This window comes from Cynara cardunculus, assembly GCF_001531365.2.
Source record: "Cynara cardunculus var. scolymus isolate 2C chromosome LG 17, CcrdV1, whole genome shotgun sequence".
NCBI classification, from domain to species: Eukaryota; Viridiplantae; Streptophyta; class Magnoliopsida; order Asterales; family Asteraceae; genus Cynara; species Cynara cardunculus.
In genome coordinates, this window is record NC_037544.1 from 6,090,149 (window position 1) to 6,104,127 (window position 13,979).

Consider the following 13,979-nt stretch of genomic DNA (forward strand, 5'->3'; position numbering starts at 1 on the left):
CAAAAGTCCTTCCCAAGAAAAAGTCCAAGAAAACGGTGAATGTTGTCCAAACCCAAGCTAGACTTCTTTCGATTGCAGAAGTTGAACGCAAGAAGAAGCTGAAGCTGGAGGATAAGGACAAGCAATGGAGCGAAGCAAAACTGAAAAAGAGACTCAGTCCCCGCCCAATTTTCAGCGTCAGCATCAGCGGACGTTCTAAAGACGGTGAAACGCTGGTCTCAATGCTCATCACCAGGGACAATCTTGATGCCGTTACCGAGTACCCTTCCTACCTTGGACGCTATGGATACAGCAAATGAAATGAAGATCAGACAAGCCATTCAGCAATCCATGTCGAGACACAAGACACTTATCGAGGACACCATCAACGAGCTCATCAAAAGGATGTCCAGGTATGTCAAGRTCCCTGAACGGCCAACTCTGAAGAAATGTGGGAAGAAGAATCAAAAACTCTATGATCCTAATTAAGAATCATCCCTAAGGAACGAACATGAAACAAGGTTCTCCTTAGATGAAATCCTGAAGGTTCATAAGAGTACAGACATTTCTATGTTGAATCTTGAGTTGCCAGATAAGGGTCCCTATACACCCAACTCTGTGCATTTTAAACCTAAGTTAGGGGTTATATTCCTTGACTATGAAGGTGAATTCAGATTTCAGATAATGTCAGAGCTACATCTATGTCCAATGGATCACTTGGTTTATATTTTGCTCTGAATAGATGATAGCATGCCTAGAAAAGTCGTAGATCTGAAGATACGAAGGGAATTCCTACGTCGAAGAAACCTTGGTGAAGATGTACCTGATTASATAGATCTAAGTGTTCTAGAATAAGATTCTCTTTRTAACAACAATCCACTTTTCCTTGTAAATTCTTGTATTATGTCTTCTTTCATTGATTGTACTTATATTCTGTAAGTTCTGGACACGTACTGTAATACTTGTATTATTTCCCACGATTAATAAAATGAGTATTCCATGTACTTCACTGAAAAAGATCCTTGAAAAAAGTAATAGGGACACAAGTCTAGGAGTTCCAATGTTACTTTTTGCATTCACTGACAATCTACGTCAGTGAATAAGCTTTCAGTTTCAGTTTCCGTACTTATAATTTTCTTATATATAACTTACGAAAAATTATCAAGTTCAAACTGATCAAACTGAAAAAGATCCCAAAATAGTAAAAAGGGACATGTATTTTATATGTAACTTTTTCCTTACTATTATTTGATAAGATAACCTTCTTTATGTTATCTTGTTATCATCAAATAGGGGGAGATTGTTGATCCTCTCTCTCGGTGATTTGATGATAATCTTTTTTTCTCTTTCACGTTGTATTTGTGTTTCTGTATTTTTCAGTTCCAGCGATCTTCACTGAGTATGTTCAKTRATCGCTGAAGAACTTGCATTGTAAATCTATCAGAGACAGCAATACTTCAAGAAGACAACACTCACACCAAAGAACCTTCAGCAAACGTCGAATACTGAAATTGAAGATTAGAGACCGACGAGTACGTGATCTGAAGCGATATTCAGTGATTACAAGTCTGTCTATACATGTGTGAAGATTTCTCAGGCTTCAGCGAATGATGATGAGACCTTCAGGTCATTACAGCATTCAGCGATCAAAGGAAGCCTGCTTAGCACTATTATTGTTGTCTTGTCCTTATGCACACAAAGGACAAAACCCATACCCTTACAAAAGTTAGTACGGTACGGAGCCGACTAGTCGACTTTTTGTCCACCAACTTTAGGTAAGAATGTCTGCTCAAAAATAGTGCTTCCGTACTATTCACTGTAGCAAAGGACAAGCCTTCCTCTCAAGGTTTGACACGCACTCTAAACCTACCATATTGCATTAAATGAACATTTAATGCACTGGATATAAATAGAAGTGTTTCTTCTCCATGTAGAGAGCGCGCATCTCTCTCTCTAACCTAATTCTTACTTCAAACATCTTCTAACTTAAGTAAATGATCTTTCTCTTAGCAACTTCTTTTCTTGTAATTGCTAAAGTTTTGTGTGTAACCAAAGATTGTTTAGATAGGTTTTTATTACCTTATCTTTCCACAAACAATCTTGTAAAATCTGTATTGATCTTCTTTATCAATATATATATATTTTAAATTTGAAAATACTGTGTTTGTATTCATCCCCCCCCCCCTTCTACAAACTGTTTCTCTTCTTGTAGACCCCCTTACGAGACCAACAATAACTCTTCAAACTTGTAACTCTGAAGTTAACTCTAAATAATGGCTCTTCAAACTTGTAACTCTGAAGTATAACTCTTCAGACTTGTAACTCTGAAGTATTTTTCACCCGAACTCTGAAGTCTTCTTTTTCATATCTCCGAAGATAAGTCTACAGACTTCCATACTTGGCCCAAATTGCTTTAATAAAACTATCATGATATTTAAGACAATTTTGATCATAATAGTTGGTATTACAAATTTGGATTTATAAACTTGATTTGATAATTTTCACCATGTAATTGCATAAAAGGGATTTCTCACTAGACCTTAAGGTCTAACCCTCATTTTGTGTTTCAAAAATGTGCATTACAAGTCGGGCTCAATCAAAGGTTAAAGGAAAAGAAAATTTGTGAGATGTCTTATATGCTTGCATGGGATGTGGAGGACATCATGCTTATATGTGGTCTTTTTGAAATATTTGTTATATATAGAAGTTTTGTATATGGATTTTGTGGAAAAAATTGTTAGTTACTTTTATAATGTAGCTTTTGTGTATTTGGGACCGAATATGTAAATTTGTATTTCTTGATACATGAAATACTTGGTTATATGAAAATATGATTCTAAGGTGTTATATTTTATCTTCTCACCAAATGTAACTTATTATATATACAATACACTTAAACTAATAACCAAAAGGTCTTTGGCCTAGCGGTATGTGAATCATTGGCCTCTTAAGAGATCAAAGGTTTAAAATTCACCAAAGGTGAGAAGTGTGTGAGAGTTTTGTTTGTTCTATTTACCGTATATAAATATTATATACTTCAAAAAAGGAAGAAAAAAAACTTAACATAATAATATATATAATGGATAATATATGTATAATAATTAATATATAAAACATTAATAATTATCAAAGTAAATCGTTTTTTTGTACTTGAAACATTTAAAATGTAAGTGTATTACCATCAATTAAGGAAAAGAATAATGTTTCATAAATGACTTACCCAATATACTTTATAATTCATTATTACAAATAAATGCATAATTATATCCATATGTATATATGTGTGTGTATATATATATATATATATATATGACATATTACAGAAAAGAAACGTAAATTAGTTCGAAAACCAGTAAATAATCCATGGCTACACGTTCCTTTTTCCTATGTACCCTCCTAACCTTGTCCTTATATCTCTATGGAATCACTGCCATCGACTACCAAGTGACCAACGACGTGCCAAACACTCCCGGTGGAATCCGTTTCACCAACGAAATCGGGATTCCCTACACAAAGCAAATAATGGCTACAACCAACTTCATATGGTCCGTCATCTTCCAACAAAACAACCCCTCCGACCGAAAGTCAGTAGATTCAGTGAATGTTTACATCGAAGAGTTCAACGAGCCCATAGCATTCACTTGGGACAATCACAATGTTAATTTCAGTTCCATTTATATAGCAGGGTTTAGTGGGGATGTGAAGAGTTTTTTCTTGTCTGTTATGTACCATGAAATGACCCATGTTTTTCATGGAATGGTGAGGGTACTACGCCTTCCGGACTGACAGAAGGGATCGCGGAATATACGAAATTAAAAGCAAACCTCCCGCAACCGGGCTTTGCAAAACCGGGTGATGGGGATAGGTGGGACGAAGGGTATGATGTCACAGCTCGTTTTCTCGAGTATTGTGATGGGATCACCCCGGGGTTCGTGGCAAAACTTAACACCAAAATGCGGGTTACTTACGATGTAAAGTATTTTGAATACTTGACGGGAAGTCCGTGGATCAACTATGGCAAGAGTACAAAGCTAAATATGGGCATTGATTCATCAAATGTATTGGAATTTAGTGGGATAACTGAATTTGTTCATTGTAATAATTCTTTTTGAAATTTTAATCAAAGTTATGCAATTCTATGTGGGAACGATCGAACATCTTCTCTAAGTTTTTTGGGGAAAATTTTTCAAAAGACGACAAGCATATTTTAGATATAGTTGAACACACAACATATTTTTTATATATGGTGGTACATTAAGCATAAGTCAAAGAAACGTGCTTAGATCTAGTTGAAAATACGGCGGTAACCGAGTTGAGCTGAGTTCAAGCTAGATTTGACCATGTTATGCTAAATTTGAAACTCGATTCTATGGCTGAACGAGTCTGGTTAATACAAGAAAGATTCAAGCTGGAATAGCTCAAAAATATTCTTTGGAACCTATGCTCAATAAAGCAACCTCAACTAGTGTCTAACTCAGATGGCAAAAGGGTGGGATGATTAACTTTGCCCAAATACAAGACAAGTCCTAGATTCGATCCCAGGGCCAACGTCTAGCCTCAGTTCCTAAGTGGGTCAAAAAATGTCCCTCACATTGGTGTTTTTGAAGACGGGTTCCGTGTGGGACAGGGGGTTACAGTAATCAACTTTTACCCAAATACAGCCAAAACCAACTTAGACGAATGTAACCACGATTAAATCAAATGACAACATAATTTCCAACATACTAATTACTATTGACATGGTTTAATGATAAAGAAATCCAAGTAAAGTATGGATTTAGTCGATTAAGCATACAAACATACTTCAGTTTTATATTAGTTATCAACCACGTACAAACGTATACACGAGACTCGAAAAGCTTAGTAAAAATTAGAGTCGAGTTCTTATGAACAGAAACTGACCTTGAATCGAATTCAATCTCAAATTATGCGATGAAGGTTCGTCATGGCTGCTTGGCATGCCTACTTGCAAATTGGTATGCTAGAACCAGTTGATTAGCAGGTCATAAATGATAAGCTTAATCACATTAAGGAATAAGATAAGTATACCCAATTTAACGAAGCAACATAAACTGATCAAGCCATTAGAGGACACACTAATAGCATCTAATTTGAGAAAGCTCATGTATAGTTGATCATCCTTGGAGTATTATTTGTTACCGTATTATGATCTGATGAAAACCCAGCTGCAATTGTCTTGTAGGGAAATCATACGTATTAGTACATTAAACAAAAACATAATGTATCCAAGTATATAACAAGAGGATTCAGAACTAGACTCTGTGTGGAATTTCATCGAACAGTTGGCGTACAACAAAAACACATCATGCCCCACCACATATCTCCTTCAGCTTACTCGCCGCAGCTTGATCAACAGTATACTGAAACAAAATTAAAAAACAACAACTAATTTAACATGATAAATGTTCAGAGAACCAGGAGAAATGAACGAAAACCGACCTTATTAAGCACCCAGAGAGAGTGATTGTAAGCGCGAAGGAAGAGCTCGTCGAGGGCTGCAGAATCATCGGCATCAACCTCTCTATAATTGACGAAGTTTTCTCGGGCGTATTTAGCGTAGTAAGGCCTGGAGTCAGCCGGAAGACGCCTCACCAACCGGAGGACCTCCCCGTAAATTCTTAGCGCTCTCTGCATCTCAGATCCGGCGTTGCGAGCTGTCACACAATTTCGGGTACATGAGCCTCAAGTGTGTTTTGGGCTTACTAATTAGAAATGGACTCAACTCGAATCTGGTCTCCAAAGAATGATTATGGCTGTTTGGGATTGCTTATAAAAACAACTTATTGATTTATTTCAGTGTGACATCGATAATAAGCATTTTTAAGTGTTTGGATAAACAACTTATACCGGTACCAAACCGGTAATAAGAAGTTTTTGAAGTTTTTGAAGAAGTTAAACTCTTCTGACTTATAATAAGTTGATAAGTACTTTTGTAGAAAAGCATAAGTTGTTTCAAGTAAGCAATCCCAAACACCCCTTAAGTAAGGTGCTCGTTGGTTGGTTTCTATTAAATCATATATGAATAAAAATGTGTATTGGATTAATTTGTCTGTATAGATCGAAAATGTTTTCTTTTGATAAAGTTTTTTTATAAATGAAATATGCGTGTTTTTTAATTGACAGAGACATATTTGGAAGAAAAAATTGACTTTTTATGTAAGGCTCTCCACCGGATGCTTACTGAATGAGACACTTTTTATACCATTAAGACTGACATTTGTTTTTTAAAAGATGTTGAAGTATGAATTATTATTTTAATTCTGGTTGATCATATACAAAAAATAACTAATCACCTAAACCTACCTTCCTTATGAAGTTATGAACCACAAAACATGCAATAATAACGTCTATTTGAACCTCAAGTGAAAACGGTTTCATTCTTTATTTAAAGTTTCTACAGTTTTTTGCTCTTAAATCATCATTCATACACGTTCTTTTTCTTTATTTATATGTATGTGGATTGGTGGTTGCAGTTTATGAATTTAAGTTTAAATTGATAGTTGATAATGTTGTTGCAGAGAAATTGCAAGACACATGTCTCTTCCTCCTGTGAAACTTCACTACAGCATATGCTTTGCAGAGGATGCCACCAAGGCAACAGTGAAAGATTTCTAGACTAAACGTGGTAAATCGGTTGTGCAATGTTTTTGACCAAAAGGGACAAACCTCAGGGACGAACCAGAAATCTAGAGCGGAGATTGATATACCTTAGAGATCGATTTGGTTGAGAAATCGATTTTGGTAAAGATCCATTTGGAGATCGAGAGCTTGAGGGATTGCTTGAGAACTGGATAAGTGAAGGCGTGTGTGAGCGAATAAAAGGAATTAAGGATTTAGGTTACCACTTTATTTTCCGGATGACTTTAAGGGATAAGATGATCCGAAAAAATAAAAATAAAAACAAACGTTCTGGATTTAAAAAGTTCTGAACAAATAAGTGATAATAAATGGTTAAGAGGCAAATGGTAAAAAACAAACAGGACCTAAGTCACTACCAAATGTATAAGTGACCAAATAAGTTGTGAGAATTAAGCTAATTAAGTTGCTAACAACATGCCCTAAACTCTTCTTCTTAAACCACATTTGCGATGGCGAATAAATAAATTTAATTATTTCGTTTATGAAGACGAAAACGTACGGGTTGTTTGACAGTTGCTAAATGGTTTAGTGCATGATGATTAAGTGATTAGAATGATTAAGAGGATCTCATGATATGGTGTAAAATGAAATATAATTGTTTGGTAATTGTTTACAATGAAATTAGGGCACTGAATGGTTAAGAGAGGCCCAAGATACAAAATCGTTCAGAGGGTTTTAGAATCATTAAGAGAACGACTTTTTTTTTTGTCAAACAAGATTCACCTCTTAATGATTCAGATGTTGTCTCTTAATGGAACTATTAAGAGGTAAACAAACAACACCTTAAACTCTCACTACTAGAAAACTAGGTACTATCGATAGATTTAGTGATGAAACTAGTCCCTTGCTAATCAGCGATGGATTAACGACATATAGGCACAAACTCATTTTTTCGCTAAAAAGGACCAAACCATTGCCAAAAGGATCAACAACCTGCCATGAAGGAGCTATTTAAACGCTTACATTCTAGAAAAGAATGGTCAACAAAGAGGTTTACAGCTGAGGCCAACGCAGGGGTCTTTGGACCAATGTCTATGGTCATAGCGGTCGAGTACAGTGACATGGAGTTATTAATGACGAGTTGTTGGCTCGACCAGAACATCATCACCTGGTTTCTAGCGTAAGTAAATATTTATATATGTCTTATCATTTAGTATATGTATTTCCACAATGTCCAATAATGTTATAATAATGTAATATTTTCAAGGATTTATATGTGCTTATATCTAAAAATCCAACAAACACATGTGCGTTTATCGTTCCAGGAGCAGTTAATGCCTCTGAAATCGAACGAGATGACCTTGGGGTAATAAACTCAATTTTCGCAACGATGATGCACAGAAAAGATGAGGATTTCTTTTTAGTACCATCTGGACAAGAGTAAGATATATTTTCACATCTAACTATATTTATAATATAAAAATATATAAGTTTACATTTTAAGTTGTATTGACTATAATTTTGAACATTTTTAAGAACAACCGGTCGCTGCTTACGTGGTCTATATATTACATTCGAGGATGTCAAGCGGAAAGACAACCAAATCTTACAAGATCAAAGACGTAATGATGCGTAAATACTATATCACATTGGTACATTTTATTTATATAATTAATCGACTATTAACAAATATGTATTGTTAATTTTATATTAGGGTCATCACAAATATAATAATGTCATAGGGTCTTGTCAGGCCGACATGTCCGCTTCAGTCATATGGAAGCTGAACAAGGTACAATTTATAAAATCTCTACAATCTATTTTGTACTTTGATTTGTCTAATCACTACTTTTTTACGCTTTGTTAAGCTTCTTTCATATATATATATATATATATATATATATATATATATATGTTGCACAAAGATATCTGATAACTGTGTATGAATCTGTATATTTGTACATGGTATCAACTAAAAACCACGTAAGATACCTGCTTTCATACATGGTTATATGCCCTTTTTAAACAACTTACAAACCATGTATGAAGATGAACATTGTACACGATTTTGGAATCGTGATGACTTTCATAAACACTAGCGTTATATGTGGTTGCAAAACCATGTACGAAGCCCAAAAGCAACCGTTTATAACAACATTTTCTGTAATACTGCTCGTTTGGTTTTTCATTAAATTATGTATTAATTAAGTTGGATGTTTGAATTTAATCGCCTGTATGAATATGACTAAATTGTTGTTCAATTGTTGTGTTAAATTAACTATCTTAATAATATAAAGGGAAAAATGCACAAAATAGCAATCTAGTTTACAAATTTCTTTATTATAATATTGTACTTTCAGTTTTCTTATTACAACAACTTACTTTCAAAATATTTTTTATTAGGATCGTACTTTTAAAAATTTACCCGTTATAGCATTGGGTAACCTTTTGAATTAAATTTACTCATAATACTAAGTTTCTTTGTCACATCATTGTCCACGTAGGCTGTCCACATGTACGATAGTGCTGACATGACATTTCTTATTATAGCATTGTACTTTCAAATATAATTTATTATAACATCACCAATTTTTATTACAGCATTTTACTTTTAATTTTAATATTTTTATCATTTAAACATTGTAAATTTAATGAAATATGTTTACTAAAAATTATAATATCAGAAATTAAACATGTTTACAAAAAATCACTATTTCATGAATAAAAATATTCTTAAAAAACCATTCGTTCATTGAGTTCATCATAAATTTCATGGCTTACTTTATAATATCAAAAACTAAACAAATGAAACATCTTTTCAGGTATTTGTTTTTGCTCTTTTTCTTTAAATATCTTAACGATTAAACTTTATTAAACATTTAATTTGATTATGAGATAGGATTTTAAATAATATAGGCTTGATTATCTTATCTATACAACACAATCCAATTTTGAGTCCTTACCTGCCATGAAAACGATTGCCTCTACTTTGTCCAGCACACTCGCCAATTTTCAAACCATTTTTACAGCTGTGATTGGGGATCTTGTGAGAAGGAGAGGGAATAGAAGAGATATGAGCAGGGGCTTTTTTTGCAGGGCAGGGGTTGATGGATAGAACCACAAAGGGACATTGAGACCTCTTTTTTTTGTTAAATGAGGATGGGCAAAGAGGCCAATTATCAAACGTTTACCCGTAGAAGCACTTATCATATCATATTACTTTATCGGACGAATATGGTAAGGACAAAAAAATCTTATCCGGTAAGTGAGGGCGACAACTCTTAACACGGTTAGCCACTACTAAAAAAAGGGTATCACCGACGGATTTTTCTGGTGGAATTTCCGTCGGAAATATTCCCGACGGATCCCAAAAAAGTCAAACAAAGTCAACTTTTATTCATATTCGCCACAGATCCCCCACAAATCCCCCACTAATTTTTTTGGAAAAAAAATTAAAATTATTTAAAACGGTTTTTCAACGGATTTGTGACGGATTTTATACTCATTCAAAACCGTCACAAATCCGTCGGAAATCCGTCGCAAAATTTGCCTAATTTATTTAAATAAATTAACTAGCGTTAATCAAAAACAATTCCGACGGATTTCCGACGGAGTTTAATTTTTAATAAAAACAAATCGAATTCCGTCGGAAATTTCAAAGAAAAATTGGTTTAATTTTAATTTTTTCCAAGTTTAAGTTATTATAAACTTTTTTATTAAATATTACCAACGGAGTAGTCGTATGTTCAGTTACATTTAATGGATCTATTGGCTTTATTCGATTCAATTGGACTTTCATATATATTATTGGGTTTTGGTAAACTGCTATAAGTATTATATAAAAAAGGATATATTGGTAAAAACTTGGGATTAAAGGAAAAATAAAAGCCTCTTCAAACTAACCAAATAAACTTTTGATTTTTAGATTAAGGCATAAGAGAAGAGTCATTCATGACTGAAGAAATAAGTTGTATTGGCTGTATAATGTCTTAAAGCACAACCAAAGACTCTGCAACTGATGTTAACAAATAGACGGATAATTTTAATTTTAATTTATGAAAGAAAAAAAATAAACATAGACCAGTCATCGATCCTAGAGATGACTGTCATCCCACATGTACCAGCGACACGTGGCAGCTTGTGTACCTCCCACCTGCATGCATGCCTCAATATTCCACGTCCGTCACTATCCATCTATTTAACACTTCATTTAATCCGTTTTATTACAACCAATTACCTAAATTTATGTGTCACTTATTAAATGTTTCTCTACTATCATGTTATTTGACAATTATTAAATGATTTGGTACATAATGATTAAATAATTAGAATGATTAAAAAACTTTTATAATATAGTGTAAAATAAAATATAATTATTTGGTAATTGTGTACAATGAAATCAGAGCTCTTAATGGTTAAGAGAGATCCATGATACAAAATCATTCAGAGGGTTTTAGAACCATTAAGAGGCAGACTTTTTTTACCAAACAAAATTCATCGCTTAATGATTCAGATGTTGTCTATTAATAAAACTATTTAGAGGTAAACAATCAACCCCTAAGTGTTTATCGAGTGTTACTTATCTTATTGGATGAGTATGATAAAACATTGAATCTTATACAATAAAAAATATAACAATAAGCAATAATCTTATCTGAATCTTAATTATCTATATCATTGTTTTCATGATTTTTAGTTTTTAATTTCAAAGTTATTGTATTCCCAAAAAATAAGATAAATAACTCGAACACAACTTCTCACATGTAAATAAGAAACAAACCAATAAACTAACGATAATTTTATAGAAAAAAAAATATAATTAACCATTAAAAATGTGAACCAAAGAAAAGATACTTGGCTCAAGAGCTTGAGGGTCACGTAACAAAAATCCACATCGCAGCCATTAATGCATGCAGATGAAACCAAATAGGAATCGAAACAAGTGACTGCAAACCACCAACACTTCTTCTGCGGCCATAACCACCTCCAAGTTATCCGAATTTCAGTCACTCGTTTACCCTATTTATATAACCTCATCACCCTTCATAGTTTACACTTCTAACCCTCATCTTCACCCTAAACCCTTCATCAAAATGGACCTATGGTCATGGATCTCAGACCTACCTTACTCCGACGACTGGTCATCGGCCGATTCTAGCTCTGAACTCACCTTCCATTTGGCGAGTTCAACACCCGACCGACTCAGCAAAACTGATCAGACGACTGCGTACACCACTACTGATGATAAGTCTCTTCAGTTCAGAGCAAGAAGAAAGTTCACCTCCAACTCGGATCTATTGGCGATCACCTTCTACGTTTCCTACCAAGAAAAGGCTCTCTGGGTTTCTGACACGTGTCAAGTGAACTCAGACAAGACCTTCTTGCCTCTTGTACTCCAACTCCTCCAGGAAACCATTTCCCGTTCACCTACGGCGCATGATAGTATCACCACCACATGCCCGCGTTCCCAGCTCCAGAAGCTTAAACCCGACTCGGTTGCATGGATTCTCGACTCTCACTCACCGGAATCCTTTTCAAGCTTTTTCAACCTCGTATTCCTCGCGAGGCTGTTCTGGCTGTGTGCCTGCGACGCGCCGTCGGAGGTCGGTTCTCTTTATTTCAAATCCATTTTGACTCCTAACATCGAAGCGTTTTCGAGTACCCAATCGCCGGTGTTGCGGGCTTTCTTTGTTTCCGCCGGCATCGACGTGGAGCTCTGTATCATGCGCACGTTTGGGTACATGTTAACAAAATGGTTGATGTTAAGAGAGGTGGGGGTAGGTTTACAGCTGCTAACGCCGTCTTATAACCTCCGATTCTCCTACGCGGGGGAGACGCATGGGTTATGGGTCTTGAAAGGGTACGCACCGTTGATGGCAACGACGCGCTGCCATTCCAACACGGTAAACAACGGGTATCCAGTATTTGAAGCGAAGGAGTCTGTGCTAAAATACGCACTGGCCCACCAACAGATTGAGGCCGTCATTCAATTGGAATATTCAGTGGAATTCAAAGAAAGTTTCATCCTCGTGAATGCACGTGTCGACAATATACGGATCCACGTGGCAAAACTAGGGTTCAGTAAGAAAGAAGAGAATGGTTACATGCATGAGAAACATTTCCCAAGTCGGGTCCGGGTTTGGATCGGACCTGAAATCGGGGCAAGTTATGTAACCGGTTTGACGTTGGGCCGGTCTACTGATAACATTGAGAAAGAGACGGAAACACAAAAGATATTGAAGGGTAGTTTTGGGAAAACAAAAGTTCCGAAGATGAAGACGATGACCAGGACGACAACAAGGACAAAGGTGAGGACGTGGCGATGGGACCAAGATTCTGATGGGCACATGGCAATATTTGATACGACGTTATGTGACAACACAACAGGTGTTGAGATTGCGACGTGGCAACCATATTCTGGAGATGATGTTGGTGGTGGTGGTGGTCGTGGGAATAGTGATGAAGTTGGGCAAAGTTTTCAAAAACGATACACGGGGGCAAATAGGTCATTTACTAAATCCGGGAATTGGGTATTTGGTGAAGGGTTAGAAGGGGTAAAATGGAGATTGAACAAGGAAATGGAAGGGAGTGTATTGAAATGGAGGATTGGAGGTCAAATTTGGTTAAGTTATTTCCCAAATCAGGTAAAGAGTTCATATTTTGAAACAAGGTGTGTAGAGTGGTGTGATGAGGTAGATTTGCCTTTAATCCTTGATGCATATTAATTAACCTCATTGTGTATATAGGATATGTGTTATGTGCTTAATTATATGAATGGCGCAACAAACGTTGTAAATTAAAATTATATGTATTGAATAATTAAAGTTATGGTTGATATGTGTTAGTTTTCACTAGAATCAGATGTTGTTAATTTAGGTTTAAGGAATTACGTTACTCCGTGTTATAAGAATTAAAATTTTCAAAATAAACGTAAGTTAGATAAGCAATTAAGAAACAAGTTGGGTGTTCGATGGTTAAGTTATAAGTTTGTATCAATAAGTACTTAATAAATAAAGAAGTGTCAGAGCCAACTAATTATGAACATTGTTATTAATATAATATCTAGTGAATTTAAGTAGTTTTTATCAGTTATATAAAGCGGTAAAATGGAAGGAATATTATTCAAATTACAATTTCTAATCATGAGATGCATTTAGAATAAAAAGAGATGTCTTTCCCAAAACCATAATTTTCGTGATAAAACACTTAGAATGAAAATGTCCCAAAAATTGTGAAACCAAACCCAATACTCATACCAATTACAAGTAGGATTACAATTCAAGTACTAAAAACATGGATATAACTCTTTTATTCAATACTTTAATATATGAAGAGGATCCAATATATCAAAATCATAAATTACGGTTTTTTGCCAAAACCCAACAATATAAAAAAACAGG

The 13,979-nt window shown here is 34.9% G+C and overlaps 3 protein-coding genes across 3 annotated transcripts; 2 read left to right on the top strand and 1 right to left on the bottom strand.

Annotated features, from left to right (window-relative positions):
• The first annotated feature begins 3,342 nt into the window (after positions 1–3,342).
• Positions 3,343–3,765, top strand: LOC112500552. The gene has a single exon (XM_025104056.1). The coding sequence runs from the start codon at positions 3,343–3,345 to the stop codon at positions 3,763–3,765; it is 423 nt and encodes a 140-aa protein (XP_024959824.1).
• A 965-nt stretch (positions 3,766–4,730) lies between these two features.
• On the bottom strand, positions 4,731–5,698 carry LOC112500910 (LYR motif-containing protein At3g19508). The gene is made up of 2 exons (XM_025104527.1): positions 5,440–5,698; positions 4,731–5,360 (listed from the first exon to the last, which is right to left on the bottom strand). The coding sequence occupies exons 1-2, from the start codon at positions 5,632–5,634 to the stop codon at positions 5,304–5,306; spliced, it is 252 nt and encodes an 83-aa protein (XP_024960295.1). The 5' UTR covers positions 5,635–5,698; the 3' UTR covers positions 4,731–5,303.
• A 5,863-nt stretch (positions 5,699–11,561) lies between these two features.
• On the top strand, positions 11,562–13,376 carry LOC112501205. The gene is made up of 2 exons (XM_025104894.1): positions 11,562–13,006; positions 13,073–13,376. Exons 1-2 carry the CDS (start codon positions 11,673–11,675, stop codon positions 13,302–13,304), a joined length of 1,566 nt encoding a protein of 521 aa, XP_024960662.1. The 5' UTR covers positions 11,562–11,672; the 3' UTR covers positions 13,305–13,376.
• The last annotated feature ends 603 nt before the right edge of the window (positions 13,377–13,979 follow it).